Source organism: Bombyx mandarina, chromosome 13, assembly GCF_030267445.1.
Source record: "Bombyx mandarina strain Sakado chromosome 13, ASM3026744v2".
Classification (NCBI taxonomy): domain Eukaryota; kingdom Metazoa; phylum Arthropoda; class Insecta; order Lepidoptera; family Bombycidae; genus Bombyx; species Bombyx mandarina.
In genome coordinates this window covers 142,211-169,399 of record NC_143220.1, presented here as the reverse complement: position 1 = coordinate 169,399, position 27,189 = coordinate 142,211, and the positions used below count along the sequence as shown (strand labels likewise).

General features: G+C 40.1%; 1 protein-coding gene across 7 annotated transcripts in view; it reads left to right on the top strand.

The window, feature by feature from the left end:
• rdgA (retinal degeneration A) overlaps positions 1-27,189 on the top strand; it is a 164,464-nt gene that overhangs the window by 32,856 nt on the left and 104,419 nt on the right. For 6 of the 7 annotated variants that reach the window (XR_016324141.1, XM_089732654.1, XM_089732652.1 and 3 more), the window contains exons 2-3: positions 23,547-23,721; positions 26,269-26,412. Coding sequence is in view for 6 of the 7 variants with exons in the window: in XM_089732654.1 (XP_089588780.1) it covers positions 23,632-23,721; positions 26,269-26,412 (234 nt within the window). In the remaining variant the exon portion in view is untranslated. Of the gene's footprint in view, positions 1-23,505; positions 23,722-26,268; positions 26,413-27,189 lie in introns of all 7 variants that reach the window. The other variant, XM_089732653.1, reaches the window with a different exon arrangement.

The window sequence follows — 27,189 nt, the reverse complement described above, 5'->3', positions numbered from 1 at the left end:
AGGGACAGACAGATATAGGGACAGAGAAAGCGACTTTGTTTTATACTATGTAGTGATTATCTAAATACTGGTAAGACGACAGGATTTTAAGGACTTTAAGAAATGACATATGTATTCCATAACAAGGGTTTTATTCGATATTGATCTAAAGGTTTCTGAAATACCGAATGTGTTAAGTATAGGCTAGGGTTGTTTCAAAAGTGTGTTGTTCTATATCCAAAAAAAATAATGCTTAAGATACATTTATCTGCAATAATGAAGTTAGAAATCTAGCTATGGAGATACTGGTTCAGTAATGGTTATGATTAACAATGTCATCACAAGTAAAGGCACGGGCGTGCAAATGTTGATGGTGATTTCGCATGTTTCCACTCTTCTTCATGTTTATCATTTATAGCTAATCTCAAGGTCGTTTTTAAACAGAGATACAATTTTAATGGTTCTTGTTGTCTTTAAAAAAGAACACACTCATATTAAGGCATCATGCCTATTTATAATAAAATACCTCGTTAAACTTTTATGAGGCTGAACTATGTTTTAACTATTAGTAATGGAATTAAACAACAATTTTACGAACGACTGTGAAGGTTTTTTAAATATAGAAAACAGCTGCGTTAGTTTTGTTATCGGGTTTTCATTAAACTTACGTTGTTACTTTTTAGTAACAATTTTTTGTTAAATTTGATACTTATTCCACCTTATTTTGTGCGGTTTTTTAAGCCACTTGAAATAAAGCATTGGGGCATCAGAATATTACTCTACATAAGTAAAATCATGAGCATAACAGTAAAGAAATATAGAAAATGGGTATTGTTTTGGAAGGCTAGAAGACGAAAAACGGATGCCTTGCGAAGTGAATCGTCTATCGGGTTCAGTATATACAACTACTTCATTGTAAGTCGACACAGTCTTTCATTAGCGTCGGCACTGTCAAGGGCACGGGCATGTCAATATCGATTATAAGCACTCATTTCAAATCTCGTTCAAAGAAACAAATATCGCGGCCACACCCAGGAAGAGGTATAAAAAGTTGGATAGTTTATAACAAAACAACAACATTCACCCGAGGATCTGTTAACACGAAAAGAACGACATTAATCTACACCGCGATTGCTAATTACCGGATTACCGGCCAGCGGCGTGATGTAACGCTGCAGATAAGTTACCTGGGATTTCACGTGTATCCGGTGTGACGGTGAAGATCAAAAATATGTCAACCAGGAAATTCAGCTTAAAGATTAGGGCGACGACGTGGCGGCGAATATTGAAACGGCTAGACGGTCCACTGGGAATTACTAATCAGGGACAAGGGAGAAGTGACGACGAGCAAAAACGATTGACGATGGGAAATCACGAATTACAAGAACTTGCTTTGAAAAATATTATGGCGACAAAGCTTCCACAGAACTACCTACCCATAAAAATAATGATTTCCTTATAAAATGGAACTATTTAAATTTTACCACGAAAATATGATTTTCGCGCTTAAGCTTTCCGAGCGCACTGTAATTATACAATTGATACTAATATGTATAAATACGAAAGTAACATTCTGTCTGTCTGTCTGTCGCCCTTTCATGCCGAAACTATTGAATCGATATAAATGAAATTTGCTACACAAATAGTTTAGAGCCTGGGAAAGGTTACAGGCTACCTCTTAATGCGAAAAAAGAGTTGTAAAGGGTTGAACGGAGGGATGAAATGTTGTATGAAAGTATTGTCATATTTAGAGCTAAAAGCTTGAAACTTATTTTTGAGGCTGTTGATTCTATATAAATAAATATGACACTTAGCTTACACATCAGAATAGCACATAATTATATAATTAATAAAAATATAGTGTGGATTAGCCATTTTGGGTAACGATATGTCATCTTCGAGCTATTTTTGCGCCGCAAAAACCGTTGGAGTTACATGTAAAATGGAAATGCTTATCATATATTTATCATTTATTTATAAGCCATTATCGCCAAAATAGAGAACCATTAATATAAGAAGATGAATGATTATCCTTTTTGTTTGTTGCGTTCTTTTTTATTGTGTTTGTTAATGTCAGGACCAGGTTTGTATAAAAGAATATTCAATATGATCATTAAAAAATTACGGGTCGCTAGTATTTTTATAAAATAATATTTTTTCATTGCCTTCGTACGGCAGGAGCGTACGGCCCATTTGATGTTTAGTGGTCACCGTCGTTCATGGATTTCAGTGACAGCAGGGGCACAGAAAAGCCACTACCTTCCGCTGATAACTATCCTCAAACCTCGTCTGTAGAAGGACATTTAATAATAGTCAGGAAACATGGGCGGAACTTTCTTACAAAGGCAGACAGTACGTGGCAACAAAGATCATTCGAAATGCATTGAAGATGAGCGTGATGAGAGGGATTCTATGTGGTATAGACGATCTCGAGTCCGGTGGCGAGCTGTGCGATAGTAAAAAGGATATGACAGTATCATTTTAGGCAATTCTCAGAGCACTCTTCATGGCTTAAAGCCATACCACGTAAAGATAATGGCAATGCTTCTGTCGATCCAGGGGATTTAAGCTTTCGTGAGAATGTAAGAAATCTTCTTCCGGTGAGCGCGCAGACCGTTGTCTTCAGTAGGTTGAATTAACTGAATTCCATTTACCCCATTCAGAGACTCGCCCCCCTCTCCACTTCAGAGGCATGTTTTCATCACCTCAAATTGAAAAGAACGCTATTCGAGTGGACGTTTACCACTGTGTTTTCAGTAACTGTAAAGTAAGTACCTCTCTAATATACAATTAATCTGGGTGTTTATGATTGTCGGTCTGTTGGCAATTGCTTCTCTTAGTTAATTACGTTAATGTTATTATAGATTACATTACAATTGTTAAGATAAAATTAGGTTAACTAAATTAATTTTGATAATTGTAAACTAAGATAATAGTAAGAATAATAAACTAACCTTACATAATGTAATGAACAAAGAAGGAATCAATTGCCCACACATTGATCGCTAGTAATTTATTTTTTCCATAGTTGAGAACCATCTTTTTATAAGAAGATTTTCCGAGATATTAACTTACTTTCATTGAACAGGTCTATCTTGTTTCAAGATGTTATTGTCTCTACCTTTTTAAACTAGAATCAATACTCAAAGCTCTTTGCGTCAATTGATTTTGTATTTTTAATCAACCGGGTGTTTTTATGGCCTTTGTTCTCGATTTGTCCGACGGTAGGAAAAGTGGCTTGTGCCCAAGGGTCATTAATAAGTGTAAGTGATTGTAATTACTCCTCACCAGGTGGGAGGTAGACTCTTCAGACGTTTTGGCAATAAAACTTAGCATTTTTAATGAAGAAGCATAGTGCCTTCACTTCGAATCTTAGTTTCTATTCCCAACTTATTGAAGCAGACCGTATTTTTAAAGATGATTTGTGTGGTTTTTCGGCTCAATTATTCATTAGGGCTTGATAGTACTGTGGTCACCAGGCCTGTAGAGCAATAACACTGATAAATATAGATGTACTGTTTACGTAAATATTATTTATTATATTTTTATTTAATTTTTTAGGTTAGACGTGCTCCGTCGTATCCCACGCGTTCTTATTATGATTCAAAAAGACTGGAATACGTTATTATACAGGGTATGCCGTAAGTTGTGGACCAATGGAGTATGGTAACGGGTATTAATATCTAAGACAAACACTTCAATTTAAGTTAATAGTTTTTATTTATTTTATTTATTGATTTATTTATTTATAATATTTTATTATATTTTTAATATTAGGATAAAATTGTGGTACAATGTGCGCAAAGTTTATAATTTTACAAAATCTACTACAATTTTTTTTAGGTATGTAAGCATACATAGAGTTTCCTAATTAAAATGGTATTCAAGAATATTTATCAGCAACATGATAAATAAAAAATAAAATAGCACAATTTTTACATTTGAAAATGTTATTAGTGATTTTTGAACGAAGTTGGTATAAAAAAAGTATAATAGCCATGTGGAACTTTATTTTAAAAATATCTATTTCTCATACCAATTTCATAAAGGACTCACTCATGAAATAAGTAAGTATTTTTTCTTTTGTAATCCTTTCTAAAATCTTACAAATCCAAATCATCCAAATCCAATGAATCCATCCAAAATCCCTCAGTGCCTTAAGACAAAGGTATACAACCAATGTGTGCTTCCAGTGATGACTTACGGTTCCGAGACGTGGTGCTTCACAAGGGATCTTTTTAGGAAGCTTAGTGTCGCGCAGCAAGCTATGGAGAGGGCTATGCTTGGTATTTCTCTACGGGACCGAATCAGAAATGAGGAGATCCGTAGAAGAACCAAAGTTGCTGACGTAGCCCGTAGAATTAGCACGCTGAAGTGACAGTGGGCAGGCCACATAGCGCGAAGATCGGAAGGCCGATGGGGCGGAAAGATCCTCGAGTGGAGACCACGTACTGGCAAGCGCAGTGTGGGACGGCCACCTACGAGATGGACCGACGACCTGGTAAGAACCGCTGGGTCACGTTGGATGCAGGTGGCAACGGACCGGCCGCACTGGAGAGGCCTATGTTCAGCAGTGGACAATGGACAGGTGATTATGATGATGAATCAATATTAATGGCACAGGATTTTTTTGTAAGAATATAATATAAGAAGACTAAGAGAAAAATACATAGATATTTATCGAAAAGCTTTTATTAGAATCTTTTATTTTATTTTTATTCCAATAAATGCGCAAAGTGTCTTCCTGTAGCTCTTATTTACAACCAACATCTTCGTATAAAGTTTATTTCTAAACTCATTTTTTGTTGAATTCTACCCTATACGAAATTCGAACACGAGTTGTTGGGAGGCACTGGTTTTTGTCGGTTCATCTTTGAACTGCACCCATCAGCTTGCTGCCCTTAAGTGAAAGTATGACGATTTGCTCCCGATCTAAAAAAGAGTTTATGGATTCTCTCTTTCTCTCTCTCTCTCTCGCGCTCTCTCTTTCTCTCTCTCTGGAGCTCTGTTATAATTAAAATGTTTGTTAAAAGTGTTATATTTTACGCCAATAACCTATAACATATTGTTACGTATTTGTCAAATTATAGAAAAAAAAACTGTTCAAATATAACTGGAACTCATTTTAGTAGATTACATTTTCAGGAAGAGATAATTTGTAAATTTCCTGTTAAGGTATGAGTAGGTAAAAGTAGCCCCGTGATGTTCAAAGCAAATATTTTTGGAAGCTCAAATCTTTCTATATTTCTAAATGTATTCAAATTTCACAACAGGCACGTATCTGAATTACGGCCATGTTCTATTTATGTATCACAACTTCTGCTTTCATCATTGTAACAGCATAATAGAATTTCTGTTTTACACAACGATATTTTTTACTAATGATACTGTTAGTGTTCATTATTTACTATATTAAATTTATCATGTTGCATTATATGTAAAACTAACTGAGCCCCGCGATGTTACCCGCGGTAATTGTCGTACCGAGGGTGACGCCGCGATGCAAAGTTAGTCTAAAAAAGTAGCTTTAGTTACTCCTTATATTATCAGCTACCTATCAGTGAAAATCCCGTCAAACTTGGTCCAGCCATTCCAGAGATTAGCCGGAATAAACAGACAGTCAGACAGACAAAAATTGTAAAAAATGTTATGCATATATTCATAATGCATGTGGTAAAAAGCGGTTATTTCAATATTACAAACAGACACTCCAATTTTATTTATATGTATAGATATCCCCGATGCTAAGCGATGACAGCTCCCAGATGCCCAAAGTGATCCTTCGAAGCCGTGAATCCAACGAGTCAGCTGATTTAGTGTATCTGCTGCTGCGTGCAATGAATAAGTAGTAATCTATGTGGTTTTCAAGAATGCTTTTAATACACCCTGTAGATTTTCGGAGTGAGGTAGGAATAATAAGGAATGTATTTTTTTCTATTTAAAAGCAGTTGAAGAATTTGTTTTTACCTTTATCATGTGAAACTAGACGACCTTATATGCGAAATTATGTATTGTGGACATAGTATTGTTACGCCTGTAAGAGTAACGCCATCTATCGCCGAATAGTCGAACTAATATAGAAGGATCTTGTAGCACCCAGAACGCTCGAGAAGTACAACGCCATCTATTGTCAGATAGTAGAAACACAACACTAGAGATGTGTGGAATATTCTCGATAATTCTAGGGATGTGGTATCGGCTATAAAAGCGTTGCAGAGAAGTCACGCAGCCAGTTAGTAATCGGAACTACTCGAAGCGAAACAGCGAACGGATCACCAGAAGCGAAGCGGAAGAAGCGAATTGAGAATTTTAAAGAGTTTGTGAAGTGATTAAGTGTTTTAAGTGTTGAATACACTTTTTAGTTGTACTTTGCTGGAATTTTATTTATCCCGAACCCAAGCGCCCAGTATTACGGACCGCTTTGCGGGTTGGTCTGTGATCGGATCAAATCGCCACCAAACTCGACAACATCACCCGCTAGGCAAGACTGAAGATTTCCTCAAAATTTTATTGAAATCTGGTCAGATGTTTTGAAGTCTACTAGAAACATACATAAACACATCGACTTTTATATATATAGATTGGTTGAGAGAACATACATTATACAAACAGGAAAAAAATATACTGTAACTATACAATTATATATAATAATATAATAATAATAATATTATAAAGTTTGTGGATGGAGTACATATTCAGTCGAAGTCTGTAATCATCGTTATCGGCTTTACTTAACAAAAATGTAGTTACAGTTTTATGAATTTGTTCCACATGACCGTTTTCACTGGAACAGAACATAAATTACCATCATTAAAATATTACTACAGATACTGATGTGTACATAATTATGTGTGTGTTTTAGTAGAGGGATCAGAGGGATCGATTATTTTAAATCGATGCGTGTACTAGTGGAACAGAAGGTTTTGTTTCCCCACCTAGGGGCTATTCCAGCTACGCCCGGACGGGTAGGTGAGCTCATGAGCTCAACCTCAACGAAATTAGTTAAGACTAGCACTAGGAAGAGTAGTGCTTTGCGAAATCTACCGGATCGGAATCGCGACCCACTGAGAAAATCCGATGAGAAACTCAGTGGGTTGTCTCTGGGCTAGTTCGCTCGTCAAACTCTTCGTCGTAATCGACGAGTTCGACAAGGACGGTGACCGGTGCTTGTAGGACTTAAACGCACAGAGAGTGAATCCGGGGGATCCAACAAGATACATTTCGGACGACGGCGGCTTTATTTTCCCAGTCACCGGTGTCGGATAAATAAGTTTCTAGTTAAATTCAGTTATTTTTAGCGACAATTCGCTAACATTATAACGTTATTATTTTTGGAAGCAGAACAAACTAAAAAAAACATTTTTTAACTAATTAAGTCAACACAAAATGAAACCTTTCATGACTGAAAGCTTTATCTTAGAAAGTAAAAATGTACGCTTCATGACGGAATGGTGTTATAAACGTTGAATATTTATTTTCGGACTTCGTTTCTTACTTACTTAAAAATTCATTTCGTGTTAGGAATATTAAACTTGAGTTCCGCTTTTGTGTTTGTCGTCGAGAAATCCACACCTATTATGAGGAATACAAGTGCCATTAAATTTATAACATTTTATCGTGGTTATGCATACATATTTAGGGAATACTTAACGTTGGTTTCCCTTTTATTACGTACTTTGCATAAAAATGTTTCTTGTTTATTATTCAGTACTTTATTTTTTATATTTTACGTAAACATTCATCGCCCCTTGGGTCTAGTGGCTAGCGACGGTACAGCGGGGTCCCGCTGCAAATCCCCATCGGAGTCAGTCTCGTTATGTTTAGACTAGGGTTCATAAGGTTTTCCCTACCTCAGTCTGCTCAATTTCTTATTGTTTTTACGATTCCACGTAAATTTAATGATTAAATTCCTCTTTCTGTTTGAGTTTCTAGTTTATTTAGATATATTTGTAGAAGTCCTAATTGCAATTATTTTATAACGGCACTATATACAAAATGCTGACCCTATCTTAGTCGCCTGAGCTCGAGTCTTCTGCCACTTAACGGACGGGCAATAGGGTCCCTTAAATTTTCGCTTATTTTTTGTGATGACGGTCTTACATAACTGCCTCTCATTTGAACGAAACTCAGTCCATAGCACCCATTACGGATTGAAGCCGTAAATCAGAGCTTATTACTGGAAGTAATCACGAGAGCACTGCTTAAGCCATGCTGAGCAGCATGGATATGTGCGATAATACAGCCAACTGCTCTATTTTGGTAAATGGAAAGTTACTCACTGAAATAACAATATGTGAGCGGTGGCACCTCTATCAGCTGGAAAGTAAAATGTCAAAGATACATGTTTTATCCAAGCGTTGAGGCTGATCATTGTGGGTCTCGACATTTCGAGGGGCTTCGACGGTCTATTATTGAAATCTTACAGATCGGAAATTCATTTCTATGTTTTGGGTTGACCGGAACATTGAAACTCTCATTGACGACTGCTGTTCCATATCCATTAATCATTCTGTACTATAACTGTTATCTTGTTCCATTATAACTATAATAAAGTTGTTATTGTCACTAATCGTTAGTCGATACGCTTGGAAGTTGTGTGTCTTTTATCGCAGAAAAAAGTTATGTGACAAGCCATTTTTATTTAGTTTTTCAGAAATTGGTGGACCGCTATTATTGAAATATGAAAAACATTAAATACATTTTTAGACGTATAACGTAGATAGTAACAGACGCCTAAGAAGTACTAGTTATTCATCTAAAATTAAAGTTGTTTGCCTCAGGTAAAATGTACCGTGCTTAATTACTACATGTCATGCATAAAAAATAAGCAAACGAAATTAATCGGTAGAGAGCACGCTAAACGACTCGCTGACGTGTCGAATAAGAACTCGTTGACCTAATACAATGTTTTGTCTGTGAATTAATTAATACCAACCTGTTTAATTTTGGGCATAATTGCGTATTTGCGGTAGGCAGCGGCTTGGCTCTGCCCCCGGTATTGCTGAAGTCCATGGGCGACATGGGCGACAGTACCATTCACCATCAGGTGGGCCGTATGCTCGTCTGTTTTTTATTTTATTTTTTATTGCTTAGATGGTGAACGAGCTCACAGCCCACCTGGTTTTGTTTTAAGTGGTTACTGGAGCCTATAGACATCCACAACGTAAATGCGCCACCCACCTTGAGATATAAGTTCTAAGGTCTCAAGTAAGTTACAACGGCTGCCCCACCCTTCAAACTGAAACGCATTACTGCTTCACGGCAGAAATAGGCAGGGTGGTGGTACCCCCCCCCGCGGACTCACAAGAGGTCCTACCACCAGTAAAACCTACAAGGGTAATAAAAAAAAAAAAAAAAAAAATATATATTTCCTTAACACTGTTAACAGTTAGGTTGTAGCGTGAGCGGTGATGCCCCTGCTGAGGTGGTCCCTCCGAGCATCTCGGAGGAGGAGATTCGTGCGGCCGTGTCGAGGATGCGGAGGAAGGACGCGGCCCCCGGCCCTGACGGTGTTCACGGCCGGGTCTGGGATTTGGCCTTCGGTGCCCTTGGGGACCGACTCGTGCGGCTCTATGAAGCCTGCCTCGAGTCGGGACGGTTTCCGAAGCAGTGGAAGACGGGCAGACTTGTTCTGCTAAGGAAGGAGGGACGCCCCGCGGACTCACCTGCGGGATATCGTCCCATCGTGCTGCTGGACGAGGCTGGAAAATTGCTCGAGCGGGTGGTGGCCGCCCGCATCGTCCAGCATCTGACGGGGGTGGGTCCCGATCTGTCAGCGGAGCAGTTCGGATTCAGGGAGGGCCGCTCGACCATCGACGCGGTGATGCGCGTGCGTGCCCTCTCTGATGAGGCTGTCGGCCAGGGCGGGGTTGCACTGGCGGTGTCCCTTGACATCGCCAACGCGTTCAACACCTTGCCCTGGTCGGTGATCGCGGGGGCGCTGGAGTATCACGGCGTCCCTGCGTATCTCCGTCGGCTGATCGGGTCCTACCTCGAGGACAGGTCGGTCGTGTGCACCGGGCACGGTGGGGCGGTGCTCCGCTTCCCCGTCCAGCGCGGTGTTCCACAGGGGTCGGTCCTTGGCCCTCTCTTGTGGAACATCGGCTACGACTGGGTCCTGCGTAGCGCCCTAAGTGCTCCTCTTCCGGGTCTGAGCGTAGTTTGTTACGCGGACGACACTTTGGTCGTGGCCCGGGGGAGGGACTTGCGAGAGTCTGCCCGTCTTTCCTGCGCGGGGGTGGCCTTCGTCATCGGCAGGATCCGAAGGCTGGGTCTGGAGGTGGCGCTCGATAAATCCCAGGCCCTGTTGTTTCACAGGGCCCGGAGAGCGCCGCCTCAGGGGGCCCACCTCGTGATCGGAGGCGTTCGCGTCGAGATCGAGGCAACCGGGTTGCGGTACCTCGGTCTCGTACTGGACGGTCGTTGGAGCTTCCGCGCTCACTTTGAAAGATTAGGTCCCCGACTGATGGCGGCTGCCGGCTCGCTGAGTCGGCTGTTGCCGAACGTCGGGGGGCCTGACTTGGTGGTGCGCCGCCTCTACACGGGGGTGGTGCGGTCGATGGCACTGTACGGGGCTCCCGTGTGGTGCCACGCCCTGACCCGCGACAACGTTGCGGCGTTGCGACGTCCGCAGCGCGCGATTGCGGTCAGGGCGGTTCGTGGATACCGCACCGTCTCGTTTGAGGCGGCGTGCGTGCTAGCTGGGACGCCTCCCTGGGACCTGGAAGCGGAGGCGCTCGCTGCGGATTACGCGTGGCGATGCGATCTCCGCTCCAGGGGGGAGCCGCGTCCCGGCGCGGCGGAAGTTCGAGCGCGGAAGCTTCAATCTCGGCGTGCCGTGCTCGAGGCGTGGTCTCGCCGCCTGGCGGACCCCGCCTACGGGCGACGGACCGTCGAGGCGATCCGCCCGGTCCTCTCGGAATGGGTGAATCGCGACCGAGGACGTCTCACCTTCCGAGCGACACAGGTGCTCACGGGACACGGCTGTTTCGGTCGCTACCTGCACCTCGTCGCCCGGAGGGAGCCGACGCCGAAGTGCCACCACTGCAGTGGCTGCAACGAGGACACGGTGGAGCACACGCTCGCGTACTGCACCGCTTTCGCGGAGCAGCGCCGCGTCCTCGTTGCAAAAATAGGACCGGACTTGTCGCTTCCGACCGTCGTGGCTGCGATGCTCGGCAGCGACGAGTCCTGGCAGGCGATGCTCGACTTCTGCGAGTCCACCATCTCGCAGAAGGAGGCGGCGGAACGGGAGAGGGAGAGCTCTTCTTCCCTCTCGGCGCCGTGCCGCCGCCGTCGAGCCGGGGTTCGGAGGAGGGCGTTTGTCCAGCTCCAGCCCCTATGAGGAGGCAGTCTCCTCCCGGTGATGGTCACGGGGCGACCTAAGGGGGTTGAGGCTGCGCCGCACGCTACCGTCACTCTAGCGCGCTGGCACCAGGAGGACGGGACGGCGCGTCGGCGGCTGCGGACTGCGATGCGGTCCGCATTTTCGTCGTCGCTGTCGTCGCCGAACATACTGTTGAAGAGCAACCCGGTCGGCGGTGTATCGCGTTCCGACCCGGCAGGCTGGTTCTGGCCCAGCGGGGTATCCCGGAACACCAGCGGCACCGCCCGGGCGGCCTGGTAGGGCCGCCGTACCGCGGAGACCGACGTCGTTGGTCGTCGACTATCGCCTCGACGACCCGTCGGTCGGGCGTCCTCGGGGTGGCGCCGCGTGTCTGGTTGTAGTGTTGACCGCGGGAACCCCCCTACTCTGAACGGGTTCTGACCCCGGACGGAGATCGGACGTCGGGTGTAAGAGTGCAGGGGAGTCGTTTAGTGGGTGGGCCCTAAAATCCTTGGGCCCGCGATCTGCTCTCAACACCTGCAGATCGTTGAGTCTCACATACCCCGCGCGCCCCGTAGGCGCGGGGACCTCGTAGGAGGTTCGGCCCCCGGCCCGAGAAAAAAAAAAAAAAAAAAAAAAAAAAAAAAAAAAAAAAAAAAAAAAAAACAGTTAACACTTAACTGTTTAACCTACTGTTTTAATGACAATATTAGTACTCCATGAATCCTATTGCTAGCCAATATGTATAACTTATTTTTATTAGCTCCAATACGCAGACGAACTTGGTTCGTTTCAGAAAAAGCGGTTACAGGACTTATCAATACTAGTAGCATTGTCAATCACTACCGAAGTTAAAAAAGTGTCGGGGAATATACGTCTTTTTTATTTATAGCCGGATTTAAGACATAAAAGCTGTAATATGCATAAAAGATCCTCTAGCTCAAAAAGAACCCACCAAATAAGCTCTTGTATTTTTCGCTTCTGATATTTTAGGAAAGGGATATGCCCCGGTCTCCGGAGACCCATCTAGCGCTCTTCGCCGATGACACGGCTATCTACTACTCGTGTAGGAAGATGTCGTTGCTGCATCGGCGACTCCAGATCGCAGTAGCCACCATGGGACAGTGGTTCCGGAAGTGGCGCATCGACATCAACCCCACGAAAAGCACAGCGGTGCTCTTCAAAAGGGGTCGCCCTCCGAATACCACTTCGAGCATCCCACTCCCTAATAGGCGCGCAAACACCTCCGCCGTTAGCCCCGTCACTCTCTTTGGCCAGCCCATACCGTGGGCCTCGCAGGTCAAATACCTAGGCGTCACCCTCGACAGAGGGATGACATTCCGTCCCCATATTAAAACGGTACGCGACCGTGCCGCCTTCATATTAGGACGTCTCTACCCTATGCTTTGCAAGCGAAGCAAACTGTCCCTCCGTAATAAGGTAACTCTCTACAAAACTTGCATACGCCCCGTTATGACGTATGCAAGCGTAGTGTTCGCTCACGCAGCCCGCACCAACTTGAAGCCCCTTCAGGTTATTCAATCCCGATTCTGCAGGATAGCCGTCGGAGCACCATGGTTCCTGAGGAACGTGGATCTCCACGATGACCTGGAGCTCGACTCTGTCAGTAAGTATCTACAGTCGGCATCATTGCGCCATTTCGAGAAGGCGGCACGACATGAGAACCCTCTTGTCGTGGCCGCTGGAAACTACATACCCGATCCTGTAGACCGAATGGTAAACAGTCGACGTCGCCCAAAGCACGTCATTACGGATCCTCCCGATCCATTAACGGTGCTTTTAGGCACCACAAGCACCGGTCACCGTCCTCGTCGAACGAAGGGCTCGACGAGCGAATTAACCCCTAGACACAGCCCACTGAGTTTCTCGCCGGATCTTCTCAGTGGGTCGCGTTTCCGATCCGGTGGTAGATTCTGCGAAGCACTGCTCTTTCTAGGGTCAGTGTTAGCAACTCTCCGGTTTGAGCCCCGTGAGCTCACCTACACACGTTAGGGTGAAGCTGAAATAGCCTCTCAAGGCTATCAGCATAGGTAGGAAAAAACAAAAAAAAAAAAAAAAAAGGGATTTGAAATTTTATTTTTAGTAACATTAGCTTTTGTTCAATTCCAATTTTTTTGACTACTTGTAAAGCTTTGTTTAGAGCTTTATTTTGTGTTTTAGTATAATATATTTTGAAATCGTTAGTAAAACAGGTAGCGTTAACTTATTCAATCTTAGACAGGTGCACAAGCTCACAGCCTACCTGGTGTTAAGCGGTTACAGGAATCTATAGAAATTACGCCACCCACTTTGAAACATGACGTCTGAGTCTGTAATGTTTGGTATAATGGCTGACCCTACCTACAAATCGAAACGCATAAGTGCTTTGTAGCAGAAACATAGCGCTGGTACGTCCGCGTGAGAACCTAAAATACCAAAGTACACGGTCTATCAAATGTCAATGAAAAAAAATCTAAGTAATAGCATTCGAAAAGTAACAGTGAAACGAATATTCAAAACGTATAGTCAAGGTTTTTGGCCACCATAAAATACACAAATTACAAACAAATCATGCTGAACTATTAGTTTTGACAAATATTGTTGTTAGTGCACACAATATGTTGGGGAAGACCGAAATCGCTGTACTGTAATTTAGCGGTCATAATTTATGCCCAAAGGTTCTTTGTAATAAGCAAACGTATTTCAGCCCGACACATTATATCACGTGGGAGTTACTCGGTGTTATCAAAGTCATTCTGCCAACCCATGTACGTCTTACTATATATATGTATGTACATATACTTCAGAGGATTCCTGAATATGTAAGTCTCTGTTATTTGTAATATATGGAAGGATAAGTGTGAATTTTTACCTTTGAAGAAATGAAACTCTGGAAACGTAATTTGACTCACAAGTGGCGATTTACAGAGTAAGTATCTAGTACTTAGGTTAATATCATTTAGTTGAAACTTTGTATAGTTGCTCGTGGCACTTCAGAGTAGATTTCTGTAAAAGGTTTATTTTAATGCCCTTCTATACCATCAGATTATGCATATGGCCGATCTGATGGTATATGGTTGCTATTGCTTATGAAGCTCACCGATGTCAGGGACAAAGCCAAGTCGCTGATTACTCGCTACAAGCCTCGTTTGAAAAAGGATATTTGATAGTGCTTTAGGAAACAACGTGGAAGGGTGGTATGTCCACGGCTTTAGAATGAAAGCGGCTTTAGCAGAAAAGATCACTGGAAAAGCACTGTGGATGAACTCAACGGTTCCGGGTAGTAATCGAGAGTAGTGCTCAAAAGTCTTTGTGCAGCAAATGTCTATATTTCATTTTACAAAACAACAGTTTTCGATGATTCTGGTGTTATGGAACACGGGAAGCTTTGGTGAAACTCTAGTTCTGTCTCCAGAACCAGCCTACCGGGTCGCAGCATGATAAACCGCCAATCGATCACAACTAGTGTTCATGGCCCATAGCGCGGCCTCGACCCCTCCGGTCGCCCGAACAGTCACAAGGGGAGGCCGCATCTTGCAGGGCCGGACCTGGGCAAATATCCTACTCCGGCCCCGAGAAAATGCTCTACTCCGCCATTCCAGTTTTCAACCGAGCTATAATTGAGTGTCATAGGATCCTAGCACCTTAGCCTTAGGCCCACGATTGTTTTTTTGGGCTTAGGCCGAACCTCCTACGAGGTCCCCGCGCCTAGGGGGCGCGCGGTGTATGTGGGACTTGACGATATGCAGACGTTGGGAGCAGACCGTGGGCACAGGGATGTTTTAGGGCCCTACCGCATTAAACGAGTCCCCTACACTCTTACACTAGACGTCCGATCTCCGTTCGGGTTCGGAATCTGGTCAGAGTAGGGGGGTTCCCGCAGTCAACACTACAGCCAGACTGGCGGCGCCACCCCGAGGATGCACGACCGACGGGTCGTCGAGGCGATAGTCGACGACCAACGACGCCGGTCCCCGCGGTATGACGGCAGCCGTTAGGCTCACCTGGCCTAATATATACAAATTCAAATTCAAAATCATTTATTTCAACTTAACAGTATAACACACTTGTTGAATATCAAAATATAAATAACAATGTTAACTCTACCACCGGTTCCAAAAAAAGCCACAGTCCTGAGAAGAACCGGTGAACTCAGCGGGCCTATACCTAAAGTGTTTCATGATATAACTGGATATTTTTGAGATTTTTTAAAGCCTATAAATACTGCGACTCCCAATAGTCACTCCCTAACTTAAAAAGGATATTTCCAACTTGTGTCGAAACTTTTCTGGGAATTTATATGCTCCAGGAGGAAAATTGTACCTGCCATTATTACTTATGTGTTCGTATCTATCTGAGAAGGGTCGATCAGAGTTTGTTCAGGTGATTTATTTCTGAACTAAATTTGTGGCTTTCAACCATATCTTCTTCATATTATTATATGTATATAATTCTACTGTACGTTTGTATGTCACTGAACTCCTAAACGGCTGGACCGATTTGAATGATTTTTTTTTGTATGCGTTTGGGTGGTGCCCTAGATGAGGTTGGACGGCTTAGATTCACAACTCAGCCGGTCAGATGGCGCTGCAGTCGGTATCTAGGTTATTTATCTATACTGCAACTAAACGGCTGGATCGACTTGAATGAATTTTTGTGTATGCATCCATTTATTAATTTCATTCATTTTGTGTAGCATGTAAAGTATAAAACGAAATTTCGAACACAATGAAAACATATGGTTCAAAGCAAAAAAAGCGTTAATAGCAAGCTGAACTAAAAACTATAATAATCATTTTTTACTCTCGCGAGCCAGGGTGTCGGGTCAAGACTCTTCAAATACTTTACTTTTTCTGGTCACGAGTCATCGATGGTACTATTGTTTTCTTACCTAACCGCTGGTAGCCTAAGGGCTATTTCAGCTACGCCTGGAAGTGTAGGTGAGATCACGGGCTCAACCTGAGAAAATTTGTTAACACTAGCCCTAGTAAGAGCATTGGTTCGCAGAATCTACTACGGGAATCGCGACCCATTGAGAAGATCCGGAAACGCAGTGGACTGTGGTTAGTTCACTCGTCGAACTCTTCATGGTAATCGGCGAGTTCGACTAGGAACCGTCCTAGTCGACTCGTCGACCGGTGCTTAAGGGGCCTAAACCGAAAGTGGATCCGGAGGATCCGACAAGACATGTTTCAGGCTTTGCGTTGCCCCGTCGCCTGGGTTGGATAAGTAAAAGTGGTACTATTATCAACTTGGAAATGAACTTTGAATGCTAAATATCGTTTAATTTATATAAAAATCTATGATAGACATTTAAAGTTTTTTGTACATTGACAAAACTGACGGTATCTTAAGTTCTGACAGTTTGATAGATTTGAATTTTCATTTTTATCATAAAGGCATCCCAGGCGCCCAGACACATTGACATTTTTTAAGTTAAATTCAAGTTAATCCGGTGTCTTTAATGTGAGAGAATTACTTGGCAAGATTCCTTTTATAGAGAGATATAGACTGAGTTAGTTGAAATGTGTTAAAAAGTAAAAACTTTTTATTTAGAAACACACTAAATTCACAAAATTTATTCTAGTCGCTTAAAATATCATAGGCTTTCTCCTTTTCTTCCTTTGTAGAAACTTTTTAGTTTGGAATACCTTTTTGATAATCAAGTATGTACTTTGTTCTTGCGATGAATTGCCTGACTGTTATATGAAATAATGAATCAGTGAATACTTCAGGAATTTCGATTTCTTCAAACGTATAAAACAACCCATAAATCATATAATCTAAGTAGTATGCAAACAGTGGTGAAATCAAATAAATTCAAATTAAACGTAATCTTAACAATTAGCATAGAAATGTGGCAAAACGTATGCATATGAAATTAATTTCAAACAGCATTAATTGCCACTACATGTAACCACGAATGTTTGTTGAGTTTGAATTGAAATGAAATTTTAATGTACCTATATTAATAGATATCAATCTAGATGTTCTCTCTCTCTCTAGATTTAAATGTATCAAAGCATATTATTATAAATGTCAACTTAACTTTTTTTTTTATTGCACTTGTAGGCAGACGAGCATACGGCCCACCTGATGGTGAGTGGTTACCGTCGCCCATGGACTTCAGCAATGCCAGGGGCAGAGCCAAGCCGCTGCCTACCGCTTAATACTCTCCACAAGCCTCGTTTGAAGAAGGACATGTCATAGCGCTCGGGAAACACTGTGGAGGGGAGCTCATTCCATAGCCGGTACGTGGCAAAAAAGACCTCTGGAAACGCACTGTGGATGACCGCAGTGGCTCCAGGTAGTATGGATGAACTCTACTCCGGTGGCGGGCGGTGCGATGGTAAAAACGAGATGCGAGATCATCTCGAACAATTCCTCAATTTACTTATCGTGTTTTAAACATTTCCAAGAAATGCAGCACACAATACTTTGAACTTAACAAATTAAGCGACTTATCACGTCGAGTGAAACAATTAAGTGAACAACTTAGAATATCTCGGAAACTTGAGCCACATTTATCTGCACAGTACGGCTCGCAAGCTCGGTTAAATAATTTACAAAGACGATCCCGAAGCACTGCATTCTTTAAATTTACATAAATTATTAAATCTTCAGTTCACGCGGAGGTTAGTCGTTATTGATATGTATTTTACATGCATTAGATTCTAAGGTGTTGACGTGTGGCGACATTCACATAATGTTGTAATTAAGTTCGTCTACTTTTTAACGCCACAGAAAAGAAAGCGAACATTAAATATTATTACTAAGCCGAAGAAGTTTAGTAGAAGTTTTAGAAGTTTAGAAGTTTTAGAAGTTACGTATCAAACCTTCGAGTATTCTATCTTAATTTTGTATAGAGAAGCAGCGCCTGACAGAATTCTTTAGTGAGTACATAATGTGACTAGTAACGATGTTTGCATTGTGCAAGGCGCTTGTTATCGATGATTCAACGTCAGCACTTCACCGTGTTGTTAGGGTTTTTCGTATTTATTCTTAGCTGATTATAGATTTTCAGTTTTACTTTTGAACATTTGTAGTTCTTCTACGTCTGGGTAGATAATATCTCAGCCTACCTGGTTTTAAAAGGTTTTCGGAGCCAACTTTGAGATATAATTTTTTTGTGGAATAATGAATGTTCCATGGTTTAGGATGCAATATTGTATCGCGACGCAAATGGATGGTAGCCCACTGAGTTTCTCGCCGGATCTCAGTGAGTCGCATTTCCGATCCGGTGGTAGATTCTGCGAAGCACGGCTCTTGCTAGGGTTCGTGTTAGCAACATCGTCAGGTTTGAGCTTGTGTTTCGAGCCAAGCTGTTCCACAACATCCCTAATCTCTGGTACAATTTTAGAATTTGCGTGCTTGTTAACTTAGTATGAATGTTGTTCATGAACACACAGTTACCTATATTCTTTTTTACACCATTAATTTGCTGAACAAGCAGTTTATGTTATATTTCTATGTTATCTTTCATCTCTCTACAATTTTTTTTAGATAAGCAGTGTAGAGTAATATAAAAACCGAGGTGACTTCGTGAGCAAAAGACTGTTCAGAAACGAATCTCAGTCGCAGACTTCAGTCGTTTCGCATAGAGTCAAAACATAATAAGTGAATTGAAACACAGGTAAAAAACCAACATTTTTGTGAGCATTTTTTAAATAAAATAGTGATGTGGGAAAGGACTTGTGTTTTTTTAAAAGACTGACGCCAACCGTCCCCTCACAACACGTTACTAAATAAATGAAGAAGGGACTTTGGTGATACGAAATAAGACTTCGTCGGGTGACAGTAAGCCGCTTTGCGGATCTTTATGGAGAAACACATTTGCGATTCTATACAGTGACAAATCTGCATTGAGATAGAAGGATTTTGAACGAAAATGTTATCGCAAAAATATATAGTATCCCTTTTTTTTTCTTCAATGGGTCGACGAACTCATGGCCCACCTAGTGTTAAGTGGTTACCGGAGTCTGTATATATTAATTTAAATGCCGTCACCCATCTTGACACATGAGTTCTAAGGCATCAGTTCTTACAGTGCAATGGCTGCCTGTCCTCTTAAGCCGAAACGTACTACTGCATCACGGCAGAAATAGACAGGGTGGTACCTACCAGTGCAGACTCACAGGTTGTCCTTACCAGTAATTATGCAAATTATAATTTTTGTGGAATTGATTTTTGTTCCAATTTGTTAAGCAGATATATATATATATATATAATAAAATATATAAATTCTACCTGTCTGCGTGTTTCGAACGCCGGCACAGATACATATTGTTATGCGCTGGGGCTCGGGATAAATAAAATTCCACCAAAGGACAACTAAAAACTGTATTCGACACTTAGAACACTTAAAACACTCAACAAACAGTTTACAACTCTCAATTAGGTTCTTCCGCTTCGCTTCAGGTGATCCGTTGGCTGTTTCGCTTCGAGTAGTTCCGATTAGTGACTGGCTGCGTGCCATCCCTGCAAGGCTTTTATAGTCGATACCACATCCCTAGAATTATCGACAATATTCCACACATCTCTAGTGTTGTGTTTCCGCTATCTGACAATAGATGGCGTTGTAGTTTTCGAGCGTTCTAAGTGGTACTATATCCTTCGATATTCGTTCGACTGTTCGGCGATAGATTGCGTTACTCTTACTGGCGTAACAACATGAATACTGAATAACGAATACGAATAAATGTAACGAAAGTGAGCACTTCCTGATAAATCATAAGTAATGAGACTGAAATAATAATTCATACACTTACCGAGGCAGATTTAATCTCTTTTTAAACCACTATTTCTAAGCCCCTGATGTTAGACGACTACTAGCTTCTCGAAGTTTCAGTTCTACTCCAATTTAGACTGTACATGTTAACGCTGAAAAATGCAACGTCGTTGAAGCCGTCTGCAATATAAAATTTCTGTCTGTTTTTTCTAAATTATGGACGGCTTCAAGATCCAGATCGTCGTCTTGGGTTAAGTTGTCACAGCCGTAATTAGCTCGTTCCAAGCCCTTTACATTTAAGAAGTAACTTACTGTTAACTTACACATATGTTATTTTTCTAATGGTATATTATTCCTATTTATAAAAAATACATTAAATAATAAGAAAGTAATTGCGATCATATTAAGTAATCCGTAATAGTTTTATAAAGAAAATACGTTTAAGATGTTAGCTTAATTTTCTCATTAATTATTAATAAATAAATTACCAATCAAAACATGAGATTACATACCAGCGGTGAACTGGGTGTCTGGAGTATTTGTTTCTTGTTAGTGTAAATGATAAAAATAAATTAGTTTAGTCTATATGTATGAGGAGTCGTTTAACGTTATTCAAAAATTAGCTGCGGAGGTAGCCATGATCTTTTAAATAATAACCGAATAGACTATTATCATGTAAATTCTTTTGTCCTGGATACAACAAAATCCTTTTTTTTTATACAACTAGGATTGAAAAACAAATGCAAATCGCAAATTCATAACACCGTTGTCATTGTTACAAGGAAATATGAAACGAAACAAAATAGAACAGTTTTTTGCCTAGAGGCAGAAGAGTAGGCGGAATAATTTAGCGTGAAATGAAATTACTGCTTACGAAAAATAATAAAATTTACATTTTATAAAGCTCCACTAAGAGAAACGCAAAATTATATTATATCTCAAAATGTATTTAATAAATACATAAGTAAGATTCTATTTATGTCGTTCTGTATAAAACTGGGTTTTGCGAGCTTTAAGCATACTAGACGATGGCCGAGCTTTGCTCGGAATTCTTTTTTTTTTGATAAATTGTGTTTTTTAGAAATTATATTTAAATACGAATTACATATTGATAAAATAATGAAATATTCCTAGATCATTTAGGAATTTTTAAGCGAACACGTGAGTTAAAAAGACACAAATAATATAAATAAACAATTCATTTTCTTGGTCTAACTTTAAACCAAACACTCATTGGCTTGGGGTGTCTTAACAACGCCATCTGCTGAAATAACTTTAGTGTTATTGTGTCTTTAAAGCAGTTAGTTGCTCTCAATTATGAAAAATAGTATTGTTATTCGCCAATAGATGTCGGAAAGAGTCATAAAGTTGATTATTGAAAAACGAATAAAACAACATTTTCTGAAAATATATCGTAGCTAGATCGATTTATCGCCCTCGAAATCCCCAGCATACTAAATTTTAAAATAAAAATCGTTGGAGCCGTTTCCCAGATTCAGATTATATCGACGCTTGAAAGGCAAACGTGACTAAGCGACAATAACTGCTTTATATATAAATGATAGGCAATAACCATATTCGAGGCGCAATATATATTTCTAGGTCTATTAAAATTATTTCAATCCTACAGCTAGATTCGTTAAAATAGATTTTTTTTCAAGTATTCCAACTTTAAATAATAATTAGTCTACTGCAAAGTTCACGCATTGTCGCTTAGTCACGTTTGCCTTTCAAGCGTCGATATATATACAAGAATTGCTCGTTTAAAGGTATAAGATAAGATAAGATTTATGTCTTTTTTTTAATAAGCATCGAGCTCAAGGTCTATCTGATTTTAAGATGTCACAGGGGCTCAGAGACTAGTGCTTGAATGCCGCTACCTTATTTACCTTGGTAGATAAAATTAAAGTCTTATTTGCATAAAAGATAACGGCAAGATCCAGAAATTTTGATGTTGAAAAGCCATCGTCATATCGCGATATTGCATCATGATATTTTTTAATACAAAACCAGATTTTAAAACAATTCTTTACTATTCACTACTTACTTAGAGTTAAATCAAAGAAGTTTATGCATTTAAATGTTTCAAAGGTTACTACTACACATTTCATATTGATTATGATCAAATCTTCATTTAAAACAGCCGAAGTCAAGGTTTCAGAAGTCTATACAGGATACGTAGTGCCTTAGTGAAAAGATTCAGAACGAATATTCTAATCAATACACCGCTGAGTCCCTGTGTTGCATAGATTTTCAAAAGGATTATTCAAACGCCCCTTTCAGTACAAAACACTTTATACTAATGAGTAATTCTGAAAGGATCTCTGATGTATTGAGATAGACTGTTTAAACATATGATCAGAATTTATTTGTTTGTTAGTGTATTCTTTCGGTGTAAATGTTGATTTTTAGTTTTTTAAAACTCAAAATAAAATACTAGAAGTTGCGGCTTCCTGGTCGCATTATTATACTGTAAAACATATTATTGTGAGTGCTTATGGTTAGGGGACTGTAGAAGTATTTACTGGTGGTAGGACCTCTTGTGAGTCCGCACGGGTAGGTACCACCACCCCGCCTATTTCTGCCGTGAAGCAGTAATGCGTTTCGGTTTGAAGGGTGGGGTAGCCGTTGTAACTATACTGAGACCTAAGAACTTATATCTCAAGGTGGGTGGAGCATTTACGTTGTAGATGTCTATGGGCTGCAGTAACCACTTAACATCAGGTGGGCTGTGAACTCGTCTACCCATCTAAGCGATAAAAAAAAAGTATATGGACGCTATCATTATCGATGCTGGTTAGCGTTTATAACCAGGTTAGTATCGGTCAACAGACATAATCTGATAATGAACATAGAATCGTAAATTTGAACCTTGTAGTTCGTTAATTCTTGTGATACCACTATAATATCGTACGTTTAATATTTAACGCGGATAAAATGGCGTTTACGTGGAAGCGACGAGAAAGTTTCTTTATAAAAGTCGTTTGTAATTGAGATTATCTCGGAACTAACTCTCATTGTTTTAATAACGCTTTACCTTGTTACATCTTTATTCTTCGTGGCAGATATTAAATACGTTATTTTTCGTGTTTGCTCTTTCTTTATAATTCGACGCTTGAAAGGTAAACATGACTAAGCGACAATGCGTGAACTTTACAGTAGACTAATTTAAAGTTGAAATACTTGAAAAAAATTTATATTTTAACGAATCTAGCTGTAGGATTGAAATGATTTTAATAGACCTAGAAATATATATTTTTTGCGCATCGAATACGGTTATTGCCTGTCATTTAAGTATAAAGCAGTTATTGTCGCTTAGTGACGTTTGCCTTTCAAGCGTCGATATGTATAATACGGCGACAATTTTAAGGAAAAAAAAACACTCGCCCGGCGACGCTGATATGGTCTCTAAAGATCGGCTAAGGTAAAAAAAAGTGAAACGATCAACTATTTAATTTGTTTTTTGTTTTAGTGAGGAATGAGGATGACGTGTAATGTGTATCTGTGATGTAGTGGTGCAGTGGTCGGGAAGCGGGGGTGGAGGCGGCGGGGCGGGGCGGCGACATGAGGGGCGCGCGCGCAACCCGCCCCGGCCGCCATGCAACGCCTGCGCACCACTTTCAAACGTTCAAGAACGCCGACACCTGCCGACATGAAGACACAAAGCAGCCTCGAGGTGCCCAAACAGGTGAGGAATACATTATTAAAAAAAAACACACACATATGCAAAAAGATCGTACACGATAAAAGCTCGGTCTTAAAATTTAGGGTTTTTTTCCTGCCTATACTGATAGCCTTGAGAGGCTATTTCAGCTTCTTCTTGACGTGTAGATGAGCTCACGGAGCTCAAGCCGGAGTGTTGCTAGCACTGGCCCTAGCGATAGCGGTGCCTCGCAGAATCTACCACCGGATCGAAAACGAGACTCACTGAGAAGATCCGGCGAGAAACTCAGTGGGCTGTGTGTATGAGTTAATTTACTAGTCGAGCCCTTCGTCGCAAGCGACTGGTTCGGCGAGAACGGTAATTGGTGCCTGAGGTACCTAAAAACACCGTTAGTTGATCGTGAGGATCCGTAATGACGTGGGAATTTAAGTATTTGGTTAACAAATGTATTGATGTCGGAATATTGATCGCAGATGGCAACGTATAGTTTGTTCTACCACAACGATAGCTGAAAGTTGATTAGAGTTTATTTATTAATAACTTGTGTGTCCTTTATTATGTTCCTATTCAATAATCGGATACACGAAGCTTAGACGAATACAAGACGAAAGTAAAGTTTGAAAAATCTTAGTTACATATCTACTTTATGTTATCCTATTACAGTAATTCGGTTGTCTTTATTTCTCCTCTACATTAAATTTCACAAGAATATTAAACAATGATTGACAAAAATGAAAAAAAAAACAGGGTCAAATTTTCGTAGTCAACATTATTATTATTATTAAAAATGTATTTATGACTGGTACATACATATACATTATACAGCCACTTGTGGTTTGTTTATGTATTCAACATTAACAAACTAATTTCAATGAAATTAAATATGATATTATTATTATTATTATAATAAAAATTGCATGCAGTGAGTTTCATTTACGATTAATGTGGTTAATATCATCTGAACAGGAATATTATATATATATATATGTATATATATATTTTTATTACACTTCATGTAAAATTTATATCCGCGGACTTATGCCTAAGGCATTCTCTACCAGTCAACCAAAGGTAGTGCAGAGTAAATAGTGGTAGGTGCAATGAAATTTATATTAAGTAACAAATACATAAACAAAAAGTATATATATACCATTACATATACATACACATACACATACATATAGTAGTTTATACAATATTAAAAGGAATATTTTAATAAATTTCCTTAACAAATAACTTTTATATTAATAATATTTATTAATAATATTATTCATTACAACATGTACTTTTTTGTTATATTTCAATAGTTTGCTCTCAAACGATATTTTGATGTCTTGAGATATATCAAAAAACCAAATCGCTGTTGAACTCTACCGCTTTAGAACTTCGTTGAAACTTTCTTAAGTGTTTTGCGCAGTCTGTAACTGAAGCAAGTGAAAGACTTGATCAAAGCATATTTTGAAGTGTGTTCTATCTAACTTGTTTGAAACTAATACTAACTTATATTATGTTTAGTTTTCGACGATGACAAGATAACAAGCGAAACTAATAAATCATATTCGATTGCAGTGAAAGGGTTTAATTTTCGAAATAACAAAGTCAAGTACTACTACTATGCTAATTAAAATAAAGAAATCTTCGGTTTTCACGAGGGTAGGACATGATTATAACTATTGCTACGGCTTAGCGAAGAGCAAAGCAAGAACAAGATATAGACCGGAACAATTTTTATATTGTCTTGCTCTGGTCTTGTTTGTTCTGCCTTGGTCTTGCTTAAATACTTTCGTCTTGGTATTGGTCTGGTCATTGGTTTTACACAATTCATCTGATCTGGTCTTGGTTATTCAATCACTAGTTTGGTTTGAACATGCTTTTATTATTTGCGCGAGTTCTATACGATATACAAAACTTTGAATATAATAAAATACAAAACACTTTAAAAACACGAAATTGAGCTGTAGTAAATTTTTTTTTGGTATTACTGTTCAAAAATAGTATTAACGGGAGTTATGTTTGAAAAAAAAGTAACGTGTTACATACATGTTACTTTTAAGCTATTGCATAGCTTTTATCGCGGGCTTTGATCGCGACGACCGAATCAAGAAATTCCGTAACGAAAATAAAACCTAAAACCCTCCACTCCGCCTGCCATGTAGCTCACGTTCAACATATTCACACGTTGCGCTTGTATAGTGTTAGTAAATGAACGCGCGGCGTGACGTCGCGCTGCAAGCGCACCATGAAAAGTCTGCCCATCTTTCTCTCGCGCGGTCTAGCTTATGAGTGTGAAGGGGACAGTTAATGTTTTGCTTTTGTTAATGTTTATAAGTATAGCGTGGTCTCAGACTACAGAAAAAACTTTTTAACTACGTTAAACTACTTTTATCCTGTATTCTAAGAGCGTGGTCTTATTTTATTATTGTTTTAATATAAAATTATTATTGTCTAATTATAATTGCATAAGTTGATAAAAATGCTATGCAATAGCTTTGCCTCGGCAGTCCCCGAGTGCCACACGTGTTTATGTTTTATAATGTCTTGTAAGATTAAAAATATAATGATTATTCTTAGGTCCGATCGGCATCATTCGATGAGATCCAGTTGGAGGCAGCGCGGGGCTCCGGCACTAGCGTTTTGCTTGCTGTGCCGCAGCCCGGCGCTCGCAGTCGCTCCTTCGATTCTGCTGGATCGGATGACTCGGGCACCTATCTCGAGGTAAGCAAGAAAATAAAAAATAGCAATAATAAATTTTCACCTAATTTTGATTTGATTGTATGTATTTTCCTAACTCATTCGTGTCACTGGATTCGTTTCAAAAGTTACATTACAATTGTTTTCTTAGGATTTCGAGGATTGCGGACTTGATTTAACCAACTTTTGCGGTTTAATCTCTTTTTATTATGTTCATTATAAAATTCCCGACGATCACGTAGATGATCACATATTTGAAATGTTCTTATGGTTTCTATCGATAATTAACCTTTTAATATTCATAAAGAAATCTATACTAGTATTATAAAGCTGAAGAGTTTGTTTGTTTGATCTCAGTGAGACGTGCTAATCTCAGGAACTACTGGTTCGATTTGAAAAATTCTTTCAACGTTAGATAGCCCATTTATCGAGGAAGGCTATATATAGGCTATATAACATCACGCTAAGACTAATGTAGGCGGAGCACCATTAAATAATGTTTCAAAATCGAGGTTTTTTCCCCTTTTGAGAGCTTCCATTGCGTGCGGAAACGGTTAAAGTTTCGCTAAAGTAATGTACGAGAGAATTGTTTCCCTTTAAAAGTATGAAAAATGAATTGTCAGAATCGGTTTAAGCATTTTCGAAAAAACGGTGAACATACATAGATAAAAAATTATGGTCGAATTGATAACTTATTCGTTTGAAGTCGGTTAAAAAGCGTGATTTTGGTACTTGAAATAACTCCTTAGCATTCTATTATTCAAAAATATTTTCACTTTCTACGTAAATGAAGAGGCGGGT